Consider the following 13,891-nt stretch of genomic DNA (forward strand, 5'->3'; position numbering starts at 1 on the left):
TGAAAATTCATTTTAAAGAGGTGAGAAACTTATTTTGCTGCTGCTGCTGCTAAGTCGCTCCAGTCATGTCCGACTCTGTGCGACCCCATAGACGGCAACCTACCAGGCTCCCCCGTCCCTGGGATTCTCCAGGCAAGAACACTGGAGTGGGTTGCCATTTCCTTCTCCAATGCATGAAAGTGAAAAGTGAAAGTGAAGCCGCTCAGTCGTGTCCGACCCTCAGCGACCCCATGGACTGCAGCCCACCAGGCTCCTCCGTCCATGGGATTTTCCAGGCAAGAGTACTGGAGTGGGGTGCCGTTGCCTTAGGTACATCCTTTATAATATGAAATTAGAGAAGTCAAGCAAAGAGGAAATGTAACTATATATAAAAAAGGTCTCACCACTAATAATAAAATTCAAATTACCATGTTAAATGCCATTTCTATCAAATTGGTAAAGATGAATGTTCACACAAAAATCTGTACATAAATGTTCATAGTAGCTTTGTTTGCGATAGTTAAGAGCTATTAATGGAAACACCTCAATAAATAATAAGGAACAAAATAATAACAAAGTTGATATATAGACATCAATTTGGGGTAAATCTCAAAGACAATACCGAGTGGGAGAAACCAGCTTGAAGGGTGGTATACTGTATGATTTTGATTTGTTTGAAACATTCTTGAAAAGACACAACTATATTGGTAGAAAAACAGATCAGTAACTGAATAGGGTAAGGGTGTGACCAAAAAAGAATAGCATGAGAGAATCTTTTTTAAAAAAATAACTTTTATTTTTGGCTCTGCTGGGCCTTCATTGCTGTGCAGGCTTTCCTCTAGTGGAGAGCGGAGCTCCTCTCACTGCTGTCTTCTCTGGCTGTGGAGGATGGGCTCTAGGGCACGAGGATTCAGTAGTCACAGCTCCTAGGCTCTAGAGCACAGTCTCAACAGTTGTGCACAGGCTTACGTGCTCCGAGGCATGGGGAATCTTCCCAGATGAGGGATCAAACCCATGTCTTCTGTACTGGGAGGCGGAGTCTTTACCACTGAGCCAGCAGGGAAGTCCCATGAGGGAGTCTTTTGGAGTGATGGAACTACTCATCCTGACTGTGGTAGTGGGTAAATCAATTTATACCTGTGTTAACATTCATAGAACTGTACACCAAGAGAAAGTGTCAGTTTTACTGTATGATAATTGTAACATTAAAAAATACAGTTAAAAATTGGTAAAATGATAAATATAGTAGTGAAGTGGATCCTGTCTTTGTGGGAATATCATTGGTAATACATTATGCAGATGTTTTGGATCATGGAAAAAGCAAAAGAGTTCCAGAAAAACATCTGTTTCTGCTTTATTGACTATGCCAAAGGCTTTGACTATGTGGATCACAATAAACTGTGGAAAATTCTGAAAGAGATGGGAATACCACACCATCTGACCTGCCTGTTGAGAAACCTATATGCAGGTCAGGAAGCAACAGAACTGGACATGGAACCACAGACTGGTTCCAAATAGGAAAAGGAGTCCGTCAAGGCTGTATATTGTCACCCTGCTTATTTAACTTGTATGCAGAGTACATCATGAGAAACGCTGGACTGGAAGAAGCACAAGCTGGAATCAAGACTGCTGGGAGAAATATCAATGACCTCAGATATGCAGATGACACCACCCTTATGGCAGAAAGTGAAGAGGAACTCAAAAGCCTCTTGATGAAAGTGAAAGAGGAGAGTGAAAAAGTTGACTTAAAGCTCAATCAGAAAACGAAGATCATGGCATCTGGTCCCATCACATCATGGGAAATAGATAGGGAAACAGTGGAAACAGTGTCAGACTTTATTTTTTTTGGCAGCCATGAAATTAAAAGATGCTTACTCCTTGGAAGGAAAGTTATGACCAACCTAGATAGCATATTCAAAAGCAGAGACATTGCCAACAAAGGTCTGTCTAGTCAAGGCTATGGTTTTTCCAATGGTCATGTATGGATGTGAAAGTTGGACTGTGAGGAAAGATGAGTGCCGAAGAATTGATGCTTTTGAACTGAGGTGTTGGAGAAGACTCTTGAGAGTCCCTTGGACTGCAAGGAGATCCAACCAGTCCATTCTAAAGGAGATCGGTCCTGGGTGTTCATTGGAAGGACTGATGCTGAAGCTGAAACTCCAGTACTTTGGCCACCTCATGTGAAGAGTTGACTCATTGGAAAAGACTCTGATGCTGGGAGGGATTGGGGGCAGGAGGAGAAGGGGACGACAGAGGATGAGATGGCTGGATGGCATCACTGACTCGATGCACATGAGTTTGGGTGAACTCTGGGAGTTGGTGATGGACAGGGAGGCCTGGCCTGCTGCAGTTCATGGTGTTGCAAAGAGTCGGACATGACTGAGTAACTGAACTGAACTGAAAGCATCATTTTACTGTTTAATGATACGAGAAATGTATTCAAAGTAATATATGAAAAGAATAGAATAAAAAACTACACCATATTTTCTATATTAGAAGCGTATTTTCCCTCAAAGAAGTGTATAAAATTACTCTTTGTTCAAACACCCTTATTTGTGATAGGAAGGCCAGGAAACTAGAGCCACCGCCCTTCAGTCCTTTCTGTTCTTGACTGTTGTGTTTGGGATTACAGCAGCTAGAATCCTTTCAGGGGATTAAGTTGTTGGGCCAAGCATTCCGGACACAACTTCTTAGCTGCACGTCAGTTGTTTTCTTAGAAAAAAACCTTGCTGGTTTCAGATAGTCAAAATTCACTTTCTCAATCCATGAATGCCAATGACGCACAAATGAATTATCTGAATTCTAATAGCGACAGTGGTTTTTCAGACTTTTAGGAGACTGATGTACCTGGCTTGAAGTTGTACACATTTTTTTTTGTTTGGTTTTTGGACATGTGTTTTCTTCTCTCTTTAGTAAATATTTTCCAGTGGAATGGCTGGTTATAGTAGGTGTATGTTTAACTTTTTAGGAGTCTGTCATACTGTTTTCCAAAGTTATTGTACTATTTTACACTCCTTCTAGTAGTGTGTGATATTTCTAGGCACTCTATACTTTTTTTTTCAGTTATAATTGACTTTCAATTCAGTTCAGTTGCTCAGTCGTGTCCCGACTCTTTGCGACCCCATGAATCACAGCATGCCAGGCCTCCCTGTCCATCACCAACTCCCGGAGTTCACTCAGACCCACATCCGTCGAGTCAGTGATGCCATCCAGCCATCTCATCCTCTGTCATCCCCTTCTCCTCCTGCCCCCAATCCCTCCCAGCATCAGAGTCTTTTCCAATGAGTCAACTCTTCACATGAGGTGGCCAAAGTACTGGAGCTTCAGCTTTAGCATCATTCCTTCCAAAGAAATCCCAGGGCTGATCTCCTTCACTTAAGATAGTTTTAAAAATTTTAGTCAAGTTAGTGTGTGGTGTTATCATGTTTTTAAACAAGTTCATTGAGTTATAATTCACATTCCACGTAATTTACTCATGACAGCGAGGCCTGGCATGGTGCAGTTCATGGGGTCACAGAGAGTCAGACATGACTGAGTGACTGAACTACAGCAACATAAGTCACTCATATAAAGTATATAGTTCATGATTTTTTAGTACTATATTTACAGTTATGTGCAGCTATCACCACAATTTTAAGATGTTTTCAGAACTTCAAAAAGAAATCCTGTGCTCTTGAACTTTCAGTCCCCATACCACCTGCCCCTAGTCTCACCCTCACCTCCTAGCCCTAAGCAACCATTAAACTGCTTTCTGTCTCTATAGACTTTCCTGTTCTGGACATTTCATATAAATGGAATCATGTAACGTGTAGTCTTTTGTGATTGGCTTCTCTCACTTAACATAATGTTATTGAGGTTTATATGTGTTGTAGCCTGTATCCATTCCTTTAATGGCTGAATAATATTATGAATAATATCACTAATAATAACGTGATGTACCACAATTTATTTATTTGTTTGTTGAATGGACACTTGGTTCGTTTCTACCTTTGGGCTATTATGAATAATACTGCTATGAACATTCATGTGTAAGTTTTTTTGTGTGGACATGTTTTTGTCTGTCTTGAGCATATACCTAGGAGTGGAATTGCCGGATCATATGGTAACTAATCTTTTGAAGAATCGTGAAACTGTTTTTTAAAGTGGTTGGACTATTTTACATTCCCACCAGTAGTGAGTGAGGATTCCAGTTTTTTTGCATCTGCACCATACTTGCTTTTATCCATTTGAGACTAATCATCTTAGTAGATGTGAAGTGTATCTTGTGTTTTTTGTTTGCCTTTCCCAAATGGTTAATGATGTTAAAGATCTTTTTATGTACTTACTGACTTTTTGTATATATTCTTTCCTGAATTATCTGTTCATGTTTTTTTGCCCATTTTCTATTGATTTGTTTGACTTTGTTTTCTTAATGGCATCCTTTAAAATTTTTGATAAAATTAAACATATATTTTATTTTTAATGTTTTATATATTTGTATTCTAAGAAACCTTTGTCTACTTCAAGATTACAAATATCTTCTACTACATTTTCTTGTAAAAGTTTGTAGTAACATTTTACATTCAAGTCTATGATTCATTTTTCGTTAAATTTTGTATACAGGGTGAGTTAATGGTTGATGTTCATCTTTTTTCTGTGTGGCTATCCAGTTAACTCAGCATTGAATTTGTTTTGCCAACTGTGTTGAAAATCAGTTTGTTTTGCCAACTTTGTTGAAAAATAGTGGTCATACACAGTGGCCACTATTTTGTTGCATTGATCATTGTGTCTTTCTTTTAAATACCAAAGTATCTTCATTTTTGTTACATGATAGTTAACTTTGAAATGAGGTGGAATAAGTCATTAGTTCTCAGTCCTTTGTTTTTAGTTTCCCTGTGGATTTCTATGTAGACAGTTTTATCATCCGCATATAGGTACAGTTTTACTTCTTCCCTTCCTTTCTGATCTTTATACTTTTTATTGCCTTATTGCATTGGCTAAGACTTTCCAGGACAACACTGATTAGAAGTGGTGAAAGTGGGAATTCTTTTTTTATTCTTAGTCTCAGGGCTTTTTCTTTTCCTATTTAAGTAGGTGGGTGTATTTTAAAAGATAAAGTAGTAATTTGGCTTTTGTTTTGTAAATTCTGTTGTTTTGATAGCTTTGGAGGTCAAGTTGTGTATTTGGTAAAAGATACAGTGAATAGCTCTTCAATAACGGGGGAGTGAGATTTTTCCTCTCTTCAGCTGGAGTAAACTTACCTAGTCATTGAAAAAAATAGTATAAAAGTTAGGTGAGAAGCAAGAGCTAGGGCTCAGTATGAGGATGCTCTGTATTTCTCACAGAAGTGCTCATGGTTAACTGCCAAGGGGAAAAGAAAGAATAAGACCGAGTAACAAGGGGAGATTTTGTCTTTAGTGTCAAGTGTGCTTTGAGTTAATAGATAACTTAAGAGTGTTTTTGCTTCAAAGCACTAAAAGATACCATTATATAGAATATCATATACATACCTCTCAACCTATTCTGTTATCCTTTGTCTTATTATGTTTTGTCTTTTTCAAGCTCTGTACTTCACATGCAATAAAATTTATGGCTCTAAATGATCTGCAATGATTTCTGTTAAATGTATTCACCTATCCATTCTGAAGGAGATCAGCCCTGGGATTTCTTTGGAAGGAATGATGCTAAAGCTAAAGCTCCAGTACTTTGGCCACCTCATGCGAAGAGTTGACTCATTGGAAAAGACTCTGATGCTGGGAGGGATTGGGGGCAAGAGGAGAAGGGGACGACAGAGGATGAGATGGCTGGATGGCATCACTGACTCGACGGATGTGAGTCTGAGTGAACTCCGGGAGTTGGTGATGGACAGGGAGGCCTGGTGTGCTGCGATTCATGGGGTCACAAAGAGTTGGACACGACTGAGCGACTGATCTGATCTGATCTGATGCAACTATCACCCAGACAAGTTCTTCTTTCCTGCCCCTTTCCAGTCAATTTCCCAACTCCAGAGCCAGCAGCCACTTTCTGGTTTCTGTCACCATAAATCAGTTTCATTGCTGAAAAAGTTTCTCTGTTAGACCCTTTGCATATGTTTTTGTAAGGTGATACTGGGAATGTTTTCAAGAAAAGTATAGATTTTCATAAGGAACTTTTAATTTCCTGATCATATACTACTGAATTCTCAGAATCAGTGACCCAGCCTGACAGCTAGCTCCCTAAGCTAGGAGACAAGAATATATTGATGAAATTTTAGTCTGATTGCTGCTTTAGTGTCTTCAGTTCAGTTCAGTTCAGTCGCTCAGTTGTGTCTGACTCTGCGACCCCATGAATCGCAGCACGCCAGGCCTCCCTGTCCATCACTAACTCCCGGAGTTCACTCAGACTCACGTCCATCGAGTCGGTGTTGCCATCCAGCCATCTCATCCTCTGTCGTCCCCTTTTCCTCCTGCCCCCAATCCCTCCCAGCATCAGAGACTTTTCCAATGAGTCAACTCTTCACATGAGGTGGCCAAAGTACTGGAGTTTCAGCTTCAGCAGTTTTACCTTTGTTCTTATTGAAAAAACTACAGGTTTTTCTTTTGGAGAACTCTGTGATAATGTATTACTTTTCCTTGTTATATCTTGTTGCGTGATTTTAGGTATTTTTCCATGGATGCTGAGATTTTATCTTTAATTACTAGAGTTTTAAAATCTTACCAGTGATTATATTTTTCTAGTTGTACTAAGTTTGTATGATAAGAAATTTACATTCTGTTTTCGTGGTAATGCTAGAAGCTGATATTTGAATTTCCCAGTTTATAGCATATATATGAAAAAATACTTAATACAATCCAATTTACTTGTGCTTTTATTTTGCTGAGTGATTTTATTACTTAAATATTAATGTCATCTATAATAATTGGTTTTTATTTTGTTTATATTCTAGTTCATTCAGCCCCTAAAGAAATAACAGTGTCTGAGGGACAAGAAGAGAAACCTGATAGCCTAGTTAAATATTTCAGTGTTGTTTGGTGTAAAGCTTCAAAGAAAAAACACAAAAAGTGGGAAGGTGATGGTATTCTTATTGTAAAAGGAAAGTCATTTACATTAAAGGATTTGGAAGGCAAAGACATTGGAAGAGGTATTGTGATATTACCTGATGTTTATGATTTGGTCTAAAGTTAATATGTGTATCTGACTACAAAACTGAAATGTAATTGTGTTTTATGAAGGTGTTCTTTCTTGACTTTCATGTATAAATGATCTGATAAACATAAATTTATCTTGTAATAGCAATTCTGACAATCTTATGTATACTCAGTGAGATGAATCTCATCCCATGGTATCATTTTCTTTGAATATATAATGATTAGCTAGATATATACAGTTATATTGGCATTTTTCTGAGATTAAGCAGTTTTTCTTTGTGTGTTTTTCATCTTTTTTCTTTTTTTCCAGAATGCTGAGTGATTAAAAGTTAAAAAACATGTGGGTATTAGGAATAGAATGATATCTAACTTCGATGATACCTAATAAAAATTTGAAAATAGCAAGGAGATAATAGCTAGAGATAACTTAGATTAATTCATCTAAATTGGAGGTAACTGTTATTTCCATTATAAAACATTGCCAACATGATTTATTTGCATAAGTTAGCCCACAAAATCAGAGTATGTAAAGTTATCACGGTCTTTTTACATTGTCTCTTAAATTACTCTTCAATTCTGAGTGTGGCCCATAATTATAAAGTCTGTTCTACATGTTGAAAATAACATAGTTTGTAGTTTCAATAACTATGCTAGGAATAAGCATTCAAAGAGGGTTATAGTTTATTAAGTTTAGTAGGGACAGGGCAATGTAACTGATAATTAGGAAGCACTAAGATAATTGTTACAATGAGAACTTTTGCTAAGTACAATAGGAACATATATAGAAGGACCATGTAAATCAGCCTACGAGGCCAAGGGAAAGCTTCAAAGGAGTTATTGTTTAAGGTAATATGTGAGGGATGAGTAATTTTGTAGGGAATGAGAAAGGGGCATTGCATATGTACAGGTATAGGCAAGAGTGAATTAAAACTACTTCAATGTTTTAGGAATATAGTATGCGAAGGGCAGTGACAGAGGGGCAAGAGTTGAGGCTGAATGGAATTATCTGCAATAGAATTTTTTATTATGAAAATATTGAATACCATATATCCAATATTATGCTTAGTATTTAGAGAAATTAAAAAGAAAATTAGCAATACACATTCCATGTTAGTTAAGGTGTTGGTAGCTCAGTTGTGTCTGACTCTTTGCAACCCCATGAACTATAGCCCACCAGGCTCCTCTGTCCCTGGAATTCTCCAGGCAAGAATACTAGAGTGGGTTGCCATTCTCTTTTCTAGGGGATCTTCCTGACCCAGGGATTGAACTCAGGTCTCTTGCACTGCAGGCAGATTCCTTACCATCTGAGCCACCAAGGATTGAGGCTAAATTTTTTTGAGAACTTGTTTATACTTAATTAGTGAAATTATATTCTAAAGCCCCCTAGCAAGGAAAAAATTACCAAAATTACCCTGAACTGTTACCCATAACTATAGTATATATGGTTTTGAGTATGTGTAGTTTTGATTAATAATAAAATGATCTCTCAGTTCCAAGTAGTGGAAAAAAGTAGAATCAACTCTATACAGGTAGAATCACCTCCGGTGCTTTTAAAAAATGCCAGTGCTTAGGCCTTGATCTCTGAGGCTGTGATTATTTGGTCTGGATGATGGGGAGAGGGACTGAACATCCGTATATTTTAGGTTTCTGGATGACTCTCATATCCAGCAGGAGTTGAAAATTACTGGTTTAAAAAATTAATTTATTGGCTTTCAAAGTGAAAGCTTTCAAATATAAGACTTGGTTGCTTAATTATAATGTTAATAATATATCAACCTGGAGTTAATCTTGCAAGTTATCACCTATTATACAAGCAGTTTTTCTTTTAAATAATTTAGATATTCAGCATTTAAATATTATTACTATAAGAATAAACACTCCTAAGAAACCTGAAGGCTGGAATGCTGAAATTGCTAATAGCTTGTGATAATATAGTCAGATTCAGTTGATTTTTATTCCACATTCCCAGCAAAGAACAAGTGTGGGAAACAAAGTTCAGGAGTTTAAAGAAAGTCTTCTGGAGATGTAGAGATGTTTGAGACAGTCATCACTAGGGAGCAAAGTGAAATGAGAGATTTTGGAGTTGCAGGGCCTCTTGAAGATGCCTCAAAGTTAAATTTATTCTTATCTCCCATTTTCATGTAATTAATGGTAATTGGATTAATAGAGTTGGATTCAGTATGAAGATAAAACAGTTATCTTCATTAATATGGAGAGGTCAGGACTGCTGTTGAATTGAAATAGCTTGGGAAATGGAGGGCTGGGTCTTTTAGCATTTAGGAACACCAGCCAAATAACTATTTGGCTTCATCTTAGAGCTTTATCATTAGTAATTGAAAAATGTATATTATGTAGTTCCCAGTTGTCAGAGATTGTAATTATTAGCCCAGTGTTAATAGGGAATTGTAGCAATTTTCCAGCTAGTTTAAAAGGGTCATGTAATGTTATCTAAAATATGATGATCTTTTATTTTTTGTTTTTAGAAACTTTAAAGTTTTTGGTATACACAGTTTTGCCCCTCACAGTGGCACAAAAATCATGCATTTAATGTTCCAAGCAGAGGAGTATAAAATTCCCTCCCTCTATCTGATTAATGAGTTCATTTTAAGCAGACTGTGATAACTTACTCATATTTATATTGCATCAACACCTTACACATGGCAGCACCTAATAAATGTCTGTTGAATTAATAATAATTCAAACAAGCGTGGTATTATAAAATATCCTGCTTTTTATTCAAGAGCGAGAACTTGGACTATCAGTAGCGTCTGTGACAAGTGTAGTTTTACTATGCTATCGCAGGTGGACGAGTACAGTACTAGTTGTGTTAGAAACTGCTTCTATTGCGAGTTCTTCACGTTTGCACTTGTTTCTAAGTGGAAGGAGAGCTGCCCTGGCATTTGTGTAGATTGTTCGCAAGAAAGGAGGGTCCATAGCCTACCAAAACCCTTCTTCACTTGATTTTCCATAGACAGCAGATGGCAAAACCATGAATACAGTAGACTGTATTTTAAGTAATTAAAAAAAAGCCTTGGGTCTCTAAACCTTACCTAATTTTTATAACTATATAGTTATTTATTCATTTTGATTTTTGCATGTGTGTATTTTTACTAAAAGGATAAATTATATTTTTGTTCTGGCTAGTGGGTTATATATGAGGCTATTTGCATTCAAAGTAGTTTTCATTCTGTACAGTTATAAGAAGAGACTCTGGTTTTACTAATTAAGTCATCTTAGAGTGTCAATAAATTAAATTAATTTTTTCCTTCTTAATTTAAAGGCACTGGATATAAATTGAAAGAGCTTGAAAAGATTGAAGAGGGTCAAACAATGATGATTGGTGGAAAAGAAATAGAAGTCATGGGTATCATCTCTCCAGATGATTTCAACAGTGGAAGATGTTTTCAGTTTGGAGGAGGATGTTCTGCTGTCTTAAGTTCTTCTCAAGCTGCCAAGAAGTGTTTCTCTAACCCTTTCAAAAGTGTCTGTAAACTCAGTTCAAAGGAAAATAAACAGAACAGTTTCCAAAATTGCAAACCACGCCATGACCCATATGCGCCAAGTAAGATTTAAAAGCTTAATTTGAGATCTCTGTTTTTACTGTCTAAAGATATTTTGGTATGTGAATTTAAAGTTGAAATTTTGTTTTAACATTTTCAGGTAGAAGTATATATCATTTTTCAGATATATAGTCTGACATAAGGGATAATGTTGAAGTTGAATAATAATATAGTTTGAGAAGTATTTCATAAATGTTCAATTGCAAGAGTATATTAACCAAAATACATGTGTTGAAGGAAAATTGTGCAAATTATAGATGTATACACACATACATGTGTATAATTTCAGCAAAACCTTATGTCTTTTGTAGGGAGAAAAATTAGTAAATTTATAAATTAGGTAAATTTATAAATTAGGACTATTTTTGAACTTCCATTTTGAAGATTGTATGCTTTGATCACAAGTATTAGTAATTAGTGACTTGCTGTTGCTACTAAGTCGCTTCAGTCATGTCCGACTCTGTGCGACCCCAGAGACGGCAGCCCATCAGGCTCCCCCGTCCCTGGGATTCTCCAGGCAAGAACACTGGAGTGGGTTGCCATTTCCTTCTCCAATGCATGAAAGTGAAAAATGAAAGTGAAGTCGCTCAGTCGCGTCTGACTCTTAGCGACCCCATGGACTGCAGCCTACCAGGCTTCGCCATCCATGGGATTTTCCAGGCAAGAGAACTAGAGTGGGGTGCCATTGCCTTCTCTGAATTAGTGACTTAATTGAGTATTAAAATATTGAAAGGTGAAAAATCTTGAAAGGTGAGATTTCATGTAAAGAATTCAAATTTTATTCATGAGAATTCAATCCAGTCAAGTTAATTTTCACATTAATGAATTTAATTTAAAAATTGCATCAAAAATAAAACCTAGTCTGTTTATGACTTTTTAAGATTTGCTTGCTCAGTCAACAAGTATTTCTTGTGTGCCTTTTATACATTGGGCCCAGAGGTAAAACTGTCATTACAGAGCTTCTCATTTGGTGACGTGACAGACATAAAATTTGAATTATATTAAGTCTTTGATTCATTTTGCCTAAAATCGTGTGTACAGGGTGAGTTAATGATTGATGTTCATCTTTTTCCATGTGGCAGTAAGAAAGGCAGTGTATGTGCTTGGTTGTGTCTGTCTCTTTGTGACCCCATGGACTGCAGTCTGCCAGGCTCCTCTGTCCATGAAATTGTCAGGGCAAGAATACTGGAGCAGGTTGCCATTTCCTTCCCCAGGGGATCTTCCCAACCTAGGGTTCTAATTGTCCTCTCTTGCATCTGCTGCATTGGTAGGTGGATTCTTTACCACTGTGCCATCTGGGAAGTTCTTTCCATGTGGATATCCAGTTAATTCAGCATTTGTTTGAAAAGACTTATTCCTATTGAATTTGTTTTGTTATATAGAAGTTGGAGAATAGAGTAAGCTTTTCTCATAATGGTAGTAAATATATTGAAATAATTATAAAAATAACTCTTAAACCAGCTATAAATAGAAGTGTTAAGGGCTTCCCAGGTGGCTCTGGTGGTAAAGAATCTACCTGCCAATACAGAAGACATAAGAGACACAGGTTCAGCCCCTGGGTTGGGAAGATCCCCTGGAGGAGGGCATGGCGACCTACTCCAGTTTTCTTGCCCGGAGAATCCCGTGGACAGAGGAACCTGGCGGGTTCACAGGGTCACAAAGAGTCAGACATAACTGAAGGGGCTTAGAATGCACGCATGCTTGCAAAAAGTATTAAAATAACTATTTTCCCCTCTTGCCATTTTGGGAACAGAATTTTTGAAATAAAAGGACCTTTTAGATAATTTAGACCAATCCCTCACTTTGCATTTGAGGAAACTGAGTACCAGAAGGATGAACTGACTTGCTTAAAGTAGGTATTGGCATAATTTGTATTAAAACCCCCAAATTAAAAACTCCTTGCTTTATTCTAGCTCATTTGATACTTAATTGAAATTTAGAGAGTGGGAGTTTCTGCTTCTGATTTTTCTCTTTGTGTGAATATTTTGTCTGTCACACTGGCTCATAAGCCTCCTTCTGTCCTTTATGCTTCTTTCTCTTCACCTTCCTGTTATGTAGTAGAGAGCTGTGGTGAACTGAAAGGAACACTGTGCTTAGTCAAGGGCCTGAGTTAGAGTCCTGCTTTTGCCACTAAACTACTGATTCTTCGACCAGTTGAGGTAGTCACTTACTTTACTATGTTTTGCCTCATGTAAAATGTGGGTTTTAATAACTACCATAGAGACTTAGAGTGCCTGGTATATACTGTGTACAATAAATATTTGATAACTGAGAGAATGAAAAATTTTATTATGATAATTTGTATATATGTGTACATGAGTGTGTATGTGTGTGTGTGTGTGTGTAAGCAAGCCCCTTTTGTAAGTGGTAAATACTTGATTATCCTCTCTCTTTTTAAATCTTGTTAAAGGTAGTTCTAAGCTGTAGACTTAAAACTAAAGCAAGAGAGATTTTGTTAGCATTAAAGGATGCTTCATGATCATGAAGGGCATCTAAAGATTTAAACTGATGTCCTATTGCTGTGGTGCTTTAGGTTTTATTTTTCTCGAAGCTTCGTGCTTTGTTAGATGACTTATGATTCTATGGTCCTTGCTTGAGCTGTGAATCATCTTTACCTCTATTTTCTTTTTAATTCCCTTTGTCCTTTTTAACTAATTTTTTAAAAAGCTTTCTTTCTTTCTTTATAGCTTCACTGAGCCTTAGTTGCTGCGTGTGGGCTTTCTCTAGTTGCAGTGAGCAGGGGTTGCTCTAGTTGCTGTACAGGTTTCTCATTGCAGTGGCTTCTCTTGCTCGTTACACTTGGGCCCTACAACGCACGGGCTTCAGTAGTTGCAGAGCGTTTGCTCAGTTGCTCTGAGGCATGTGAGATCTTCCCAGACCAGGGGCCATACCTGTGTCCCCTACATTGGCAGGTGGATTCTTAACTGCTGGACCACCAGGGAGATCCTCTTTTTGTTTTTTTTTTTTTAAAAGAAAAAAAAAATGGGACCATTTCTTGGTTGGAAATACACAAGACATACTCTCTTCTTTACTACTGGGATATGGGCTGAGTTTTCCATTTTCACTCTCTAGTCCCCTACCTGCCAGGGATTCACCTTGAAAATGAGAGTTTCTTTTGGTTGCTCAGAAACCTGGGAAGATCCACAGAAAACCTTCCTCCAGGTAATTACTAGCAGTAAACATGACCAGACTCTCATTTCTGTGACTATATATTTCCACACTGAGGGTTATTTATTAAATCCCCTG

At 37.4% G+C, this 13,891-nt stretch overlaps 1 protein-coding gene across 4 annotated transcripts in view; it reads left to right on the forward strand.

Annotated features, from left to right (window-relative positions):
* The window catches only part of RAD54B (RAD54 homolog B), a 113,451-nt gene that overhangs the window by 61,816 nt on the left and 37,744 nt on the right, over positions 1 to 13,891 (forward strand). For 3 of the 4 annotated variants that reach the window (XM_055546649.1, XM_055546652.1, XM_055546648.1), the window contains 2 exons: positions 6,884 to 7,078; positions 10,366 to 10,647. In XM_055546649.1, coding sequence (XP_055402624.1) covers positions 6,884 to 7,078; positions 10,366 to 10,647 — 477 coding nt within the window. Of the gene's footprint in view, positions 1 to 6,883; positions 7,079 to 7,517; positions 7,538 to 10,365; positions 10,648 to 13,891 lie in introns of those variants that run through there. The other variant, XM_055546651.1, reaches the window with a different exon arrangement.

This window comes from Bubalus kerabau, chromosome 14 (genome assembly GCF_029407905.1).
Source record: "Bubalus kerabau isolate K-KA32 ecotype Philippines breed swamp buffalo chromosome 14, PCC_UOA_SB_1v2, whole genome shotgun sequence".
NCBI lineage: Eukaryota > Metazoa > Chordata > Mammalia > Artiodactyla > Bovidae > Bubalus > Bubalus kerabau.